The sequence below is a fragment of the Triturus cristatus genome, chromosome 4_2 (genome assembly GCF_964204655.1).
Source record: "Triturus cristatus chromosome 4_2, aTriCri1.1, whole genome shotgun sequence".
NCBI classification, from domain to species: Eukaryota; Metazoa; Chordata; class Amphibia; order Caudata; family Salamandridae; genus Triturus; species Triturus cristatus.
The window spans coordinates 322639589-322656764 of NC_140586.1; the positions used below are offsets into that span (position 1 = coordinate 322639589).

Below are 17176 nucleotides of genomic sequence, written 5' to 3' on the forward strand. Positions count from 1 at the left end.
AAGAGCAAGAGCAATTGAATTGTCGTATGGAGGAGCTTAGATTAGCAGAATTAGAACTAGCTTCTAAAATTAAAAATGCTTGTGATGTAGAACACGCCCAGCAAGCTGTAGCTATATTAAAATCTAAATTTTTGGAGTCTTTCGGCGTGGACTTAGCTACTAAGTATTTGCAATACCGTGCCATGATGTTCGAATTTGGTGAAAATTCCGGTAGGGTATTGGCGAAGAGGCTCCATCAGAAAAGCGTACAGAGTCGTGTCACGCGAATTCAGGATGAAAATGGTATGGTTAAGGATACTCCAGAAGGAGTAAATGGAGTATTTTTAAAATACTATGCAGAGCTTTAGACCGAGGATATTGAGAGTAGCCAGGTAGAATCAGAGATTGGGGACTACTTATCGAGCCAAAACACTTCTAAGATATCACCTGAACAGAACAAATCATTATCTGCCCCTATCTCATGGGAGGAGGTGGTACTAGCGGTCAAAGCATTGGCCAATGGCAAGGCCACAGGCCCAGACGCGGTGCCTCTCGAGTGCTATAAGATTTTTTTAGCAGAGATTCGGCACAATCTCCTTGCTGTCTTTAGGGCTGCCCAGAAGGGAATGGTCCCTGACTCATGGCGGCAGACTACGATTGTCTTGTTTAAAAAAAAAGGTAAGCCAGAGTTGAGCCCATCATCTTTTCGGCCAATTTCTCTTATTAACAGCGATTCCAAAATATTTTCGAAAATACTAGCCTCTAGACTAGTCGAGGTAATAGTCCCATTAGTATCCCTGCGCCAACATGGATTTATCCCTGGCAGTGACACAGCAGACCATGTTCGGCGTGTCATTGCGCTATTGGATTGGGCCCAGGCCACGGCCTCTCCCCTCGGGGTGATCCTGTTGGACGCTGAGAAAGCGTTCGACAGGGTCTCCTGGGGGTTTCTTTGGGCCGTGCTCAGTTGGAAGGGCTTTAGTACTGAATTTATCCAAGCTGTTCAGGCATTGTACATCTCTCCAGAGGCAGCACTCCGCATTTCGGGCCAGGTGACCGATTATTTCAATATTAGCAGGGGCACTCGACAGGGGTGTCCGTGTTCACCCTTACTGTTTGCCCTATACATTGATCCGTTTCTAAGTAAAATTGAAGGGGATAGGAGTATAGTACCTATAAGAGTTGGCGCCCCAGAGTATCGAGCCCTTGCCTATGCAGACGACATCGTTGTGTTAACATCGGATGTCTTCTCTGCACTTCAGGTACTTAACGTGTCTGCAGCACAATTTGGCTCGGTGTCTGGGTATAAGTTAAACGTGGCTAAGACCCAGGTTGTTCAAACACCAGATATGTTATATTCTGGGACTTTCGTAGTCAGGGAAGCAATGTGTCTTGGGGTAAGAATTTCAGCAGCAGTCGACGCTATTTCGGATTTAAATATTCTTCCGGTAATAGACCCAGTAAATACTAAACTTGAACGATTGGATCATTTACACTTGATGCAGTGTTCTCAAAATGCTTATATTGCCAAAGTTCTTATATCTCTTTAGGACAATTCCTTTAGTAATATCTCAAAGCAGTCTGGCTAAGGCAGACAGGATCTGCTATAGGTTTCTGTGGGGGTATAAGCGCTCTCGCAGGGCTGCCAAGTGGATGTGTCTTCCTTTGAATCGAGGCGGTTGGGCAGTACCTAATCTGGTGCTATATTATTGGTCTGCAATAGTACAGACTTTGGGAGTGCCGCTTCTAGGCAATAGATTCAAAGCTTCGTTATGTAACCATCCTACTATTTTTGAGATTGGTTTAGGCACTGCGGCTGAGGGCATCCTGGTTAAAATTCTAGAACAGAGTTACTTAAAAAAAACTAGATTCAAGGTAATTAACGCCATGTTTCTAATCTGGCAGCAAATTCGGCGGAAATTGTCTATTCACCAGTTCAACGTATATACCCCTTTTAAAGCATCCCGACTTTTTTCACCCTTCATTTTTCAAGATCAGGTAATGTCTAGATGGCAAGTAGAAGGAGTGCAGGTTATCGGTGATTTGGTGGGGGATGGACAACTGCTATCTTTTTTAGGCTTGAAGGATAAATATCAGTTGTATTCTCATGATTTTTTTAAATACCTTCAGGTTAGAAGTGTTTTGCTTGAACAACTTGTAGGAAATCCCTCACTATTCGATAAAATTGAGATTTTTGAACTCATTCGGAAGAAAGCCAAAATCGGTATGATATATCAGCACTTACTATCTAGCCTACCGGATGATTTATGCGCACAAGGGTTAAGGTGGGCAGATAAATTAGGGAAGACTGGTATGGATTTAAACCCGGCCTTGGAGTTCGCTAGTAAAGTCTTGGTCTCTGGTAGTCTCCGGACTCAAAGTTATATGTCAATGTTTGATCTTTATTATACACCTGCAAGAATTGCAAAATGGGGTAGTAGAAAAGGGGACCATTGCTCAAGGTGTGGGTTATACACAGCAAATGCAAGCCATATGTTTTTCTTTTGTCCAAACCTGACTGAATTAATATCAGATATAGAACGTTTTATTAATTCTACGTTTCAGATTCAATGTACCTTGACACCTGAGATGGTGATAATGGGTTACGATGGGGTAGTATCTTTGGGCAATTCATGGTATACCTCTGCGTTTTTGTTCATTGCTATGTCTATGATCCGTTTATGTATAACTTCACAATGCCTTTCTCCCGAAGCCCCGACATTTATCAACTGGAGAACTAGACTGCTTGCTATCCATAAACTTGAATCCTCAGTCTATTCAATAAAGGGTAGGCGGAGGCGGGAGCTTGCTTCTAAGATATGGGCTCCGGTTGAGAAATGGATTAAATAGCTGCTATGTTAAAAACGTTACCCCTTCTTAAAGTTATTGAATATGTCTTTGCATATGAGAAGCAATAACTAGTGTAATTGTACCTTAGACTGAAAGCCATGACTGTATTGTTTGTGTAATTATGAAAATTCAATAAAAATAGTTTAAAAAAGAAAAAGAATATTGACCTATTAGCAGATCCAAGTTCACGCATTGCTCTAAAGTCCCCAGACCTTGTCTGAAACCAAACTTTGCTGGTAAAAGGATCAAGTGTTCAGATGCCCATCCTCTAATCTCTTTATCAATACCTTGCTCATCACTTTCACCGAGGAATCTAATAGTGATATTGGGCGATAGTTCTTTGGTTCAGATTTCCTGCCCTTTTTGAAAAAAGTATGATGGTGGAGGTACCCCATGATGATGAATTCACATTGGTTGCAGCTGTGTTAAATACCCTGGTATGAATGGGGCCCTGCAAGTCTATGGCTGTTTTAAAGACGTCCACGGGGACCCCATCAGGGCCTGGTGCTTTCACCCCTATGCTTTCTTTCAGGGCTAACAAAATCTCACCAATTGTAATATTCAATAGAAGAGGAGTCCAGCAACACGGCGGCATCTCACTGTGTTTGCGTCCACTCATAGAATCAGACTGTTTGAAGATATCTGAAAAGTGGGCAACCCAGGTATCATAAGAACATGGGAGAAAACCTCTGGCATCCAGTTACTCTTTAGGAATGGTGAATTAACTGTATCCCAGAATAGTTTATTATCTGAGGTTTCTGCAGCCTGAGACAATTTAAGCCAAGTTTCCTCTTGAAGCTCTTTTTCCCAGGCAGAAAGTGCCTGTTAGTAATTAAATCGAAGGGTCTTAACTCATTATCTTTGGGTTGATAGTGAAGGGCCAGTTTCAATTGCTGGGAGGCATTGGTAATGCACAATCAAACCAACCTCTGCATTTCGTGTGTATTGGATTACAAATGCGGGTGAGTAAAGAATTAATTGAGCAAGTAATAGGGGTATAACTGACCAATAACTGGTTAGGGTTAACTTCATCGTTAAGGCAGTAGGAGATATCGACATAATTCCTAGAAACTATATCATGTAATAACTTGGGGGGATCCATGCTAGCCCACTTGATACATACCTCATTTGGTTTACTAGGTATATTTTTAACAATTCTAAATGGAACTTCACACTTCCTACCTCAGAAAAAAAATGTCAGTATAATAAAGTTATGATGGCTTAATGGCAACTGGATGACACTAGGGGCACCACACATTTTACTAGCGGATGCGGAAATCATAATGTGGTCAATGACGGTTGGTGCATTTCTTCCAGTAAAGGTTGGAATCTGACCTGCTATTGTTATCGCAGTCACATTTAAGTAACTGTTGATCAAACTTGGTGATCACAATATTCAATGAACCCCCATACTCGTTTTGACAAAAGTGTGTATATCCCGCCCCACCTTGGTTGGTAACCCCACAGACCCTAGTACTGGAAATAGGGCAGGCTTGGATATTAAAACCAGCTGCCCATGTGAGTACAAAACGGGTATGAATAGAAGGTAAAAGTGTATCTAGGCCACTTTCAAGTGCAGAGACCCCTTTGCTATGGGTGGAGTCAAATACATTATTAAAAAAAACACATATTTTCAGCAAACCTGCAGAAATCTATAACAACGCAATAGATCGTCATGTGTTGTGACGTTTCTTCTTATGGAATCAATACCATGCATACAAGAGAAGAATAGGCTAAATCATGAACAGCCAGAACTACAATTCAGTCCATTGAGTTTTTTTTGCTAATTATTTAACAAGTGCCTACAGTTTCTTGGCTAGTGGAATCCTGGATCTGGAGAAATCTGGGAGACCTATACATTACAGAATAGTAGACAACCTAATGTAGGATTCCAAGAACATGGGATTAATGTGGGTCCTGAAGTATTTCTACCCATAATCAGGGCCACTAGGATTATGAAGCAGGGAAGGAATAAATTATGTGGCAGAGCTGACTAATTTTGGTGGCAAGAAGAAGCAAATTATGCTGCGTAATACGGAACGGTTTGTGATATAATGTAATTACTTTGTCTCTTTTACACTTCTTAACACTGTCTTGGCATATGTTTCACCTCATTAGTACACAGGTTGAAACCAACATTTAGCAATAAGCAACAAAAAGGTGACCATTCAATCTTTGTGAAGAGCCCTCCTTGGGTGACAACACAGGCAGCCACATAACCTTTGTTACGTTTCAGCTAGAAACAAAATTTCTTAAAATTAAAATTTGACAATTATGCAGCTGATGATAAATATTGCGGCAAATGTGGCAAATCCATAATTGTGCAGAAAACACAGAAGTCGTAAAATTGCATACCACCTGTGACCTTCTCCATAATATGTTGGCAAGAATATAAATACCAGCATAAGGATGATTTAAATAAGAATACTTCCTTCTACAGTTATGCAGCGCTTATCTTTAAGGTGAAAGTATCACCCAGCTCGATGGAAATCAAAATATCAACTTTTGAAGATAAAAGGTTGAGCGAACCTGCTGTGTTTCATGAGACTAATAATGGTGGCTGCGCATTCTCTGAGCAACCACATTTTGTATTTGTATAGAATTACATTGTGGGGCTACTAGCAGCCCACCTCCAAGTTCTTAAAACCAATCCAGTATTTGAACCATATCTGGATAGACTTTACAGAGAAATAAAAAGATCTCTCTAGAATAGGAACTTTGCCATTGCAATTGGTCTAACAGAGGGACTACATCAGTGACCTGCTGCAATTGCGAGTTGGGGGAGATGAATCTGTTATGCATTTTATGCTACTATGCCACCATGCCACCTCACACTGCAGGTCAGAAGATATTCTCTTCATCCCCTTTTTGTCAGCCACAATATTAGACTCTGTAAGGAAGCCATGGCTTTGTGCATGCATACTGATTCTGACCAAATTATCAACCAGGACTCTGCTTATATTACATTTGAGTTCTGACAATGTCCTAATTTATGAATGCTGTATAATCGCAGTCTGTTTGATACATGTAATCACAAGTGAAAACGTTATTTTTAAGTCAAGGTATAAGTATTCGATATTTTATTAGTTAACATCTATGGCAAATATTATCCCCTTATTTTAATACTGAGAAGCTTGGGGGATTTATCTACCATAGCAATCATTCTACCCCTACAAATGATATTGTTTCAACTTTTATATTTCATTGTATGTAAAAAAAATGTGATTTTAGTTCTTGTTGTTTATGGTACGGCTTGCACTTATAAGCTGAAACAATAAAGTTTCAATTGAATTGAATTACTCTTTAAAAGCTTCAAGAACTCCCCATACCAATGTGTTCAACATATAACAAGAAGGTATTTTCTATTTGGAAAATCATGTATAATTTATCATTCATCAGAAAACAGAACATGTCCATCCCTATATTTCAGCATTTAGGGCCCAAATTACAAAATTTAGTCTGAAATTTACTACTGTGGGATTCTTCCTGGGTTTGGAGTAAATTTTCAGCTTCAAAGGATTCCATAATGCCACCTAGGAATCTCCAATGGTGGTAAAATCCCAGAAAAGGGTGTGGAATTTTATTGTGCATTTTGTGTTACCCACAAGTGTGAGTAAATGCAATGCAAACATGTAATTGTCCATTAAAAGTTTCCTTTTTGTTTTCTTCATATTGAATATTTTTGCCAATAGAGAAAGCCTCTCCCCTCTACCCACGCACATTGTGCAGGTGATCCCTTTCCATTCTGTCCATGGCCAAATTTAGGGCCTAATTATGAGTCTGGCGGTCCTCGGACCACCAAACTCGTGTTGAGGCGGTGGACCTCTGACAGCCACATTACGACCTTGCTGGTTGTGCCACCCTGGGAGCGCTGACTCCGCCAGGGAACCACTGTTCCTCGGTGGTGGCGTGGTGGTCAAGAGGCATCAATATGCATGGTGGGACCGCGGCGGTCCCGCTAAGCATATTATGACTTTCCTCACCGTCACTGATTTAATGGAGGTTTTTCCTCCATGAAAACAGTTGTGTGAGGAAAGAAAGTGGGTCCTACAGGGCTCCCTTGTGCCTCACTTCATGTGGATGCATGAAAGGGGGCACAACCTGCGCCTCCGTGTACATAAACGACCAGTTCCATCATGGCAGGGACTTCACAGTCCATGCCATGATGTAACTTCCTTTGACGTTCCCATGGAGGTGCCTATCTTATAGGCACCGCTATTGGAACGCCAAAGAATCGCTTGCCAATGACTAAAAAAGTTATAATATAGCCGGCCGTTCTCACACGGGTTTGGAGGTGCGGCGGCAGGACAGTCCCGCCGCTGCATAATCAAACTTGTAATTGGGACCTTAGAGGGAGAATGCATCTTACAAGGGTTTATGTGTTCTCACAAAATCAAAGTTGTGGAGAGCCCACTCTTTACCCTCTGAGCAGATCAGCTAACACAAAATGTACACATTTGTGGTGTAGTATTTACCTATAGTGATTTGAAATGTAAGTTTTGTGAATAAAAAATTTGAATTTCCTATTCTAACACAATCATTTGACATCCAAGCCCAATGTAGTTGTAGAACTGATTTTGTGAATTGAGCCCAAAGCATAGGGTTTTTTAAAAATAAGTCAATCCACGTAGACGTAGATATTTGCGAATGATTTCTAAGGTTTTCCATTTTTTAAAGTTTTACAAAGCTGTTAACAACACTCCAGTGAAACCAATAACATTTGTATTTTCCCGGGGTATGAGTGTCGTGACTAAACCCTACACCTATGAAGTGTTATAATATGAGCAATCTGTACAAGTTTAGCCTACGTATGCAGTAGCACAGTTAGGGACTTATTAGGGGCTGTGCACCACTGGAACATCACTTTTTGTGACGTTCCAATGGCGCATAGGGCTTAGCCATATCTTCAAGGCCACGTCAAGCTACTCTGCATGGCTTTTCATGGCCTTGTAGATATGGAATAAGGCAAAGCAGCCCAAGTCGCTACCTTGCCTTACTCTACGTCAAAGAGGTGTTCCATTGGTGTTGCTGTAGGTGTTCCAACGCAACACCTATGGACTTTGATGCTGCCCCAGATTTACAATATCTTGTACACCTGGGGCAGCTCCAAAACATTGCGCCTTCCTAGAGCAGGCGTAATGAGGAGAAATGTTTACATTTTTTTCTCGTTGTTTTCCTCTTTCCACATGTGCTGAAATCTGCACCACACATGGAACGAGGAAAACACCTCTCATGATTCTGTGTGTGCAGGAAGGTGTCCCCTCAATCCTGCCAACAACACAGACACCCTTGCACCATGGTGTAAGAGTGCCTGCGTTGGCGCTCGGCCCCAAATTGAGCGCCGGCACAGGCATAAAGGACAGGAATGCACCGTATCTTGTAAATAGAGTGAATTCCTGCCCTTTTGAATTGGCGCAGGACAGCGCAGCAAGATGACTTGTGGTTCTGTCCTACGCCAATTCTCTGTAAATATGCTCCTTGGTTTTTTCTTTTACTTTTGTCTTCACATACAGAACATTTTTCAATATGAAGAAACTTCCACCTCCTAAACTTCTTGCAAAGATAGGTGTTTCAGGCTCTGTCCCACACTTATTACAACACATGTTTATTTTAAGCAGAGGTATGTTTACAAGTGCGAAGAGCGCAGAAAAAATCTGGCAGATTCTTCTTAGCTAGCATTAATACATTTTTAAATATAAACATTTACAATTTATTATTTCTTCATGGATCATAAAATAAAAATGTTTTCACTAAGCAAGGTACCCTCCTTTTTGAACAGTTGATCCATCAGGCTACACACATCTGTGCAGACGCTGTTTTAATCCTCCAAGCCATCGTGCTGATAAACCTAATTTTCCATAACCACTGAAGTGTAAATCAGGCCAGTGGTCTTTCATTAGCCAGAAGTTTTTCTTTAAGGTATGAGAGCCCAGTAAGTCTAGCGGACTCCATAGAGAAGTGTGTGTCACATGCAAGTCATGTGTTCACATCCAGCCAGGGGGTCATACACAGAAAACGAGGAAAGCAGCGAATAGGAGTAGGACAACTGAGATTGACATGAACGCCATCCATTCCTTTAGAAGGATTGGCTCTGTGGAGTACGATATACCATGTTGTCTCCTAACAGACCGCCCTACCTGTCTGTTGCCAGACCACAAAAAAGCAGACGCCAAATAGCACCACTAAATGTTGTGCCATTTTACACACAAAAAAGACAGAAATTAGCAGGATTATAATGTACGGGGAGTAGCCCCAGCAGACTAAATCGTTTTTTGCCAAGAGTGCTAAGAGTCCCTCAATGTTCCTTCCTAGCAGGGCAGATTAAGCTTTTTTTTCTTCGTCATTTGCCACAGGGGCACAATATATCACCCAATGGCCTGTTGTAAAGTGAGTACATTTTCAGGAGCTGACATATTACCAGTCCATCAGGTCCTTAATGGAGGCCTGATGGAGTGGCATACAAAATTTTTATCTGCACATGCATGATTTGCTTCTGAAATAAAGTAAGTACTGTGCCAGACATTGAAGCGTTGGAATATTTCATGAGTGTTTTTTATTAGACCTACCTATAAAAATATATATATTTTTTAAACTACTATATTAGGAAAACTGTTCCCTAAAATGAATTGCGTCACCCCAGCTTTAAGGAAAAGTCTTGCAGTAAAACCCTCCTTGGGTAGTTCAGACGTGCTTGCTGTTTTGCTTGGTGCAAAATAGGACACATATTAAAACATATACCAGGTCCCAGATCACTAAACATTTTTAATTGTGTTATTTCTAGACTTAGTGGTAAGTTAAGGCAGTGCTTGCTCCAAACACTTTTGTGTTGTATTCTGTTTTGACATGAAGTACTATGCTATGCTTTGTGTACATTATTGTGTTATGTTCTGTTCTTTACTTTAGATAAGCCAACAAATGATGCTAGCAGCACATGCCAAGTCATGCCTTTTCTTTGAGCGCCAAGAAACAAGTTAGCGGCGTGCATTATGCAAATTGTTAAGAGTAATTGATATGATTGTTTGAGGGCACTATTTTGCATCTATTTGAGGTCCTTCCGTCTTTCTATATCAGGGTGCAAGTGGGTACACAAATCTGTTCGCTGTGCCACATCATTCAAGCTGCACCTCACTGATGAGGCTCAACTAGACCGAAACTGGTCTGGGATTGTTGTTAGTGCTCCCTTTCACTAGGACATGGCTGAGCAGATTAGTCTGGATCACCCCCTGGACAGAAAGGGTGAATCTGATTTACATACCACTGTTCTTGTTTGTGATGATAAAGACAATCTAAAAGAAGGATGCTGCCCATTGTACTGAGCAGGGGATAAGATGAATTCAAGCATATGAGGCAACACTTATTGTGCTGTCTGGGAACACACATGTGCCAAATATTTCTGAAATTGGGGCAGGGGAGCTCAAGAAGGGGGAACTTGTGCTATTGATGGGAATCTAGATGGGCCTGACCCTTCCTCATTGATGCAAACTAACAATGAACTGCAGCTGCGAGCATGTATCCCTGTGCTCTTGCAAGAAATACATCAACCAATGCACTTTACATAGAGCAGAAGCACTTATAATTGCAAAAAATAACTATTTTCATGGAACTATTTATCCGGAATTCTCACTTGGTGCTCATCTCACCTGCTCCTGCCTAACAGGCATCACCTAGGGTAAGCCATGAACACTACAGGTCCTCCAGTGGTAGGCCACCCCAGCAGAGTGTCACTACATCTCATGAAGCACTCTTGCCTCTCCTCAGAAACAGTGAACCAACTCCATCAACAACATTTATTAATGACAATTTTTAAGTATAGACCAGTGGTGCAAGTTATGTGCAACATCTTTTATTCAACTCACCCGCAGGGGAAATAGGGAAGAAATTACCATAGGAACAGAACTCCACCATCCATTTGCAAATGCTGCCTCTTTTATTGCTACTCTCTCTTTAAGTATGTCATATTTTTATTTTTCAATTGTATAAAGGTAAGATGTTTCAGGGCGTGTTTAACGAATGTCTAGGGTAAAGGAATTTCACTGGGGAGGTTTGCTTTATAGATTTTCTGTAGTGTTGTTCTGCATAAAGCCCACCCAGCAGAGGAATTGAATGCATATATTGATGACTTGATAGTGAGGTAAATCAACATACAAGGTTAGATACCTACAAATGCAAATGATAACACAAATTAATTTTACTTTGGTGTCTTCTCATTGAAAGCCATAAGGCTACAGTAGAAACTTATTGCTAGTAGTACTGTGAATAATGAGACAAACCATGTATAATCTGTATAATCGTAAGAGGTAATTAAAAATATATTAAACTGCTGGGGAGATCTAGACCATGGCACTTACTAATGCAGTTTGCCTTATAATCCGGGCAGCACTTATCGAACTTATCACAGTTGTCGTCACAATCACAGGCTCGACCTCTCTCGAAATTTTCATGGCATCGCCCTTTACAGGAGCCTTCTATGGGAGAAAGAAGAAGATTATGTTGGAGCAGATGGGAGATGCTGAGAAATGACAATGGTTAGCATAAGTTTGCAATTCATATCTAAATCCATTAATATGCAGCTGACTGACTTCACCCAGACAAGGGAATACTAGCTTTATCTCAGCATAAACTCCTGGGAAGGTAAGGAAACTCTTCTGTTCTCTCATTCCAAATGAAAAGTGATTATACAACTTCAACTGGCCGTCAAATAGTACACGATTTACTGAGACCTTCCATGTCGAAGCAGATGGCCATAACTGGATGTGCTTGTCAGCTTGCTGTGCAATAAAAGATGGGAGTAGCAATTGGGCATGACTTACTATTATGTAAACCAAGATACTCTTCAACTATTGGCTCCAGCTTCAACTTTGAAAGCCAAAACTGAAGAAAACTCCTAAAGGCTGTTGATGTAAGAATGGATTAAACTGATGAACTTGACTGTAGGGCAAGAAATTCATAGGTCTTCCATGTGTGAGGAATTGACTATTGAAGGCTGTGAAAGCTCAATGTCCTCAATTCAGGAAAATATCTTGTGGTCCGCAATGTAGGAGAAGTGTTCACGAAGGTCTTGATAATGGAAAAGTAGTTCTCAAGATTTTTAGGGACATATGTACGAGGAAGTGGCGCAGCGCGGCGTTAGCCACCTTGGCTTAAAACCCCAGGGCTGCACCGTATTTACAAAGATACGGTGCTGCTTTGCGTTTCCCCCTGCACTGGTGCTAATTTAAGGTGACTAGCGCCAATGCAGACACCCTTGCACCATAGTGCAAGGAGCCTACGATGTAAGGGAAGATTGTTTATGTGCAGAAAGATGTCCCTTCCTGCACATAAATAATCTGAAATGGCATTTTGAAACTTCTATGTGTGGCTTAATGCAGCACACATAGAAGTTGCAAAACATCATTTTTTTATTTATTGTTTATGTGCAGGAAGAGTCACCTTTCTTAACATAAAAAATCAATGGCCTTTTGCTGTTTCCATGTGTGCTGCACAATGCAGCACACATAGAAATAGCAAAAACGAGGAGAAATCAAACACTTCTCCTCGTTGCGCCTGTTTAAGACCACCCTTGTAAATATGGGCAGCATCAAAATCAATATGTGTTGCGGTAGAATGCCCACCACAACACCCATTGCCCACCCCTTTCACGCTAAGTATAGCGTGAAAGGATGCTTTATGTACAAGGCAGCGTTAAGCCACTTTAAGTGGCTTAACGCTGCCTTTTAAATAGGGTGAAGCCCCTGTCACCACCACAACGTCCAAAAAAGTGACGTTGTGGTGGCAATAGGGGCTTGTAAATATTTCCCTCGGTGTCATTAGAGCAATAAGGCCTTTGCTGTTGGAACTAAAGGCACTGGTTAAAGGAAGAGGAATCTTGAGGTCACTCGATGGATTGTGCATTTATGGAAACCAATGACTCTGGAAGAGTAGACTTGAAGTCATCTGATTCCGAAAGAACTGTTTTGAAGACTCACTTTATAAAGTAATATGAATCATTCGGACACTTGATGTAAGAAATTAATTCCAATGACAACTGATTTTGGAAAAATGTTCTAGAAGAACCTCATTGTTGAAAGGACAATACTGAAGGTCCCCGATTTCGGAGAATCAGCCCATAGAGCCAACCATCATTTAGAAAAATATCACCTCATTGGAGTTGCTAACAGAACTTCTGCACCCAATGGAGCAAGATTTTTGTAAATGATATTTAGGGCACAAAATTTAAGTCATATATATATTTTTTGCAATATTCTAACATACAACACTCACAGCTGGATCTCTCTCTCAGTGACCTTTCATATATTTTCCCAGTCAAGTATGATATACACATTACAGGGTTGTGAGGTGGGATGCCTGGCAATCAATCAACTTCAGTCCTCTTTGTCATAGGGAGCTCAGACAGTGGCCCTTCCGCCATTTTGTTTTTCATTTAGAGAACTACCTTGTGAGTTTTCTGAGGGATGTGGTACACACATGTCTTACTTTACATGGGATTACCAGAGCTCTTCCTGTTTCCGACCCTCATCACTAGTTTCCTCTAATATGGTGTATGTCATATGAACTCTGAAACTGTTGGTTCTTTTACTGACTTTAGCAACCTCAATCTCAGTTGAAGCTTATAACCTTAATAAGAACAATAACACATTACTGCTACAGCTCTATGAAATGCACCAATGCATTGAAAAATGGAAGTGACTGAGTTACTTTTATTAATTTCATGAAATACATTTCATTCATTAAATTTCATTTTAATCTCTTTATACAACTGGGACAGCTAGGTGCTGAACAGAGAACAATGACAAACATTGCAAAGTGCTGCAAATCAATGAACATGGTAAAGTTGCACAAACAGGGCAATTTAACATCTTCATGAAGAATATGGGATTTCAATAAGACTTGGAAAATGAACAAGGAGAAGGAAGAGCGTTCATACATAGGGAAGGCGGTCCACATTTAGGAACAGGAATGGCATAATATTTATATTAAAAGGGGGAACAAGGAGGAGGGGATAACCGTCTAAACTGCAAAGCAGAGCACAGGGAGGAATTCAGGGCTGAACTATTTGGAGATAATGCATAGGAAGCGGAATTGACAATAGAAAGGGAAGGGTAGCCCATGAAGAAATTTCATGGGGGAGAGAGTTAAGCAGTGTAGCAAAATATAAATGGAAGACACATGGGAGTTTTTAAAGATTGATTTTAGAGGGGAAAGAGAATATGCAGCGAAAAGGAATCAGTTGGGTGGAACAGGCAGGACAAAAGAAGAGTGAGGATCCGAGTTTTTGTGGCTAGAATGTAAAAAACATAGACAATCTTGTGAGGGATATACATTTGAAAGCATGAGAAGTGAGAAATAGTGTAAATGTACTACAGCCGAAAATGGTTCCATTACTGCGAGCAAAGGGGGAAAAGAAAGATATGAAGAAGAACAAAGATAGGTGAAATGAGGAAGGAATGAAAGAGGGATGCCACGGGGAAGAAGAGAGCGTCAGTTTTAGATGGGTTGAGGTTCAGTGCATGGAAAGACATCAAGGAAAGTATTGCGGGAAAAATGGAGGAAACTGTAGTGAGGAGAAAGAGGGTGCAAAAGGATAACAAGTAAAAGAGCTAGGAATCAAGTGCATACTGTACGAACAGTTGAAAGAAGCGGCAATCCCTGAAAGAAGCATGGTATGATCCTAGAAGAATTACTGCACAGGACAGGGCTGTTGAAAGCTCTTACCTGACTAAGATGTCCTCACCTATCTCTTCGTGATATACTCCCATCTATATATTCTTGAAATAGTACGCACATCCACCGACAGATTATCAAGATTCTATGGCGGATCCAAATAGGACAAACTGACTGTTGCCAGGGGTCTAATGATCTACAGAGGAAAGACCCTGTGGGCCTGATTCACCAAGATGAGAAACTGGAGTGCAGAGATTTCGCCACAAGTACGGAGACTCTGCCACAACTGCGGAGCCTCCGCCATGACTGTGAAGCCTCCGCCGCGACTGGGGAGGCTTTTTGTGAATTGTGCCTGTGTGAGTTGAGCTTTTTATGTAAGGAAGTCAAGTTTGAATTGCACCTCGCTTCCAATAGGAATGGGTTCCAAAAGGTAGGGACACCTACATGTTTCTGTTTTCTCCCCTCCCCTCATTTTGGGTTCCTTGACAGAGTAAGAAAAGAAACATGCATTGGCAATGCCAATATATCTGGCTTATGAAGGCCCTGTCAACCAGACTAAAAATCCATGTACGTTAATGACTGCTTCCTCCTATCTGTGCTGCTGCCAGAGAAAAAAACACCATTAATTATCTAGTTATCTAAGACACTTTAATAGCATTACTTTTGCATGTGTCTGTCCCTCAATGTTCATGCTCAGGCAGCTGGACAAATAACTAAAATGATTACAGCTGTGTGATCTTTTTTGTTTGAGTACATAACTTCTGCCCACTCAAAACCCGTACTCCTGACTCCCAACATGTGGGCAAAGCCAAAGCCCCTCTCCTGGTGGTTCTCACATATTTGTCCGGCAACAGCTGCGATGTCAAGCCCGGCCATGAAAAAGGCAAAGGGAATGAACAGTGTTTTAAATCACTGTATTTTTGCCTGGATTGCATTTTTTACAATCCAATTTGTACCTATATACTATTGCTTAGAGACATTTGCAACGTTATCAGTTCTTGTTCATTGTTGAAATACTTTATTGAGCTTCAGAAGCAGAGCTACAGTGGTCCAAAAGAGAACCACTGGCGTGAATGAGACACGTATCATGTTCATGCCTTTTATCCTACAGTGAGTTTCCATTGCCCATTCCTTGAGGTAACTATATTCCTAATTATGGCCTAATTTGCTTTACTTTTTTTCTAATCAGCTAATCAAAATGAGGCCTAACACCTTGATCAATATTTACAGGAACATGCCTCCCTATGTAATTCTAAGAGTTGCAGCAGTTGGACAGTGAAAAGCGTGCTCCAGCAACTCAGTGCCTACCTAAAGTGCAGGCTTGGCTGTAGTCAGGACAGCATTCCATGAAGACATAGCAGTTGTAGTCACACTGGCATACAGCCTCCCTGGAGTAGCCTTCTCCACATCTTCCTGCACAGCTTGGCGTGTCTAAATGTACAACAGACAAAAAAAAACAACAATATGAAGCAGTGTTCCATGAGGCATTGCACAAAATTGTATGTTAGCTTCTAGGGGAAAAATATTGGCTTACATGTACAGCATGGGCAGATCCACTACTTTGCTTTGAGAAAGGCCTGCCAAGTGTTTACGTCGAAACATGTTGACAAATATAGAGCAACAATCCTATTGTCAGTAATGAAATGTGGGGCTTTGAGGTTCAATAAAAGGTTTGCTGCAACTATGAACAAATTCCCTCTATCACCTCACTTTGGGGCATTTTGAAATGTAAAACTAGTGTGCTGAGTTGATCGGGCAGTTTTTTAGGAATTCTAAAAGTTACCTTAACAGGTCAACTGCATTACATTATCACTCTTGTATCTTGAAGATGAATTTTGAGTTTCTAGGTCCTGACCAATCAATCAGTTCAATACACCGCTTGCACTGTTCACACCTACAATGTTTTGCTATTCACTTAATTTGCTAGCCTAGGCAAATATCTGCGCATGCTTTCTGATCGTCCTAGGGAACCAAGCTTCATTTTTCAGTTGAGTCTGCAGGCAGCATGCATTCATTGCTGTCTCTTGGCAACTGATTGTATCTAAAAAAATCTAAAAATGGGCTTTCAACCCACCCATTACTTACCATTCATTGGCATCATTATCACTCTTCTTTGCTGCCTTCTAATTTGGTAGAATGTACGAGATATCACTTATTTTTCTTTCTGTGGCGCATAGACCAAGTACAGATTGCTTTCTCTTAATTAGTCTCCGTCTACTGTTCACGCTGTCATTGAGGTACCATTTTCTTCTTATTTTTAGCAATTTTTATATAGTGAAAACTCGTCCTGACTCAAGGTTATTGGAGCGCTTTACAAGAGCTCCAGTTACATTACACATCTTCACGTTAATTTTGCTGGTTGGCCTTTGGCAGTGAACATGGTTTAGGCAGTGGTCCAACAAAGTAGAACTCAAGCACAAGGTGAGAATTCTGGGAGACATTAACAAGGGCGGCCCAGAGAGCAACTTTGGAGGTTGCTGGGTGCTTGTGCTGCACTTGCTAGCTGGTGGCTCAGCTGGGGGCTTGTGCTTGCATTGTGGTGCCCCGCTCTCAAGTCGCTTTGGCCCCTAAAGCATATCCCTACATTCATACAGCACAACAAGCAGCAACAGTGGAGGTGATGGCGGGGTTGTAGCTGTAGCAGAGAGGCAGCTGAAGGCTGGACCCACAGAGGTCACACTGATCC

General features: G+C 41.2%; 1 protein-coding gene across 5 annotated transcripts in view; it reads right to left on the bottom strand.

Annotated features, from left to right (window-relative positions):
* Window positions 1-17176, bottom strand: part of PRG4 (proteoglycan 4) — a 331309-nt gene that overhangs the window by 278653 nt on the left and 35480 nt on the right. For all 5 annotated transcript variants that reach the window (XM_085601683.1, XM_085601686.1, XM_085601685.1 and 2 more), the window contains exons 3-4: window positions 15799-15921; window positions 11178-11294 (exon numbers count right to left, since the gene is read on the bottom strand). In XM_085601683.1, coding sequence (XP_085457809.1) covers window positions 11178-11294; window positions 15799-15921 — 240 coding nt within the window. The remainder of the gene's footprint in view (window positions 1-11177; window positions 11295-15798; window positions 15922-17176) is intronic.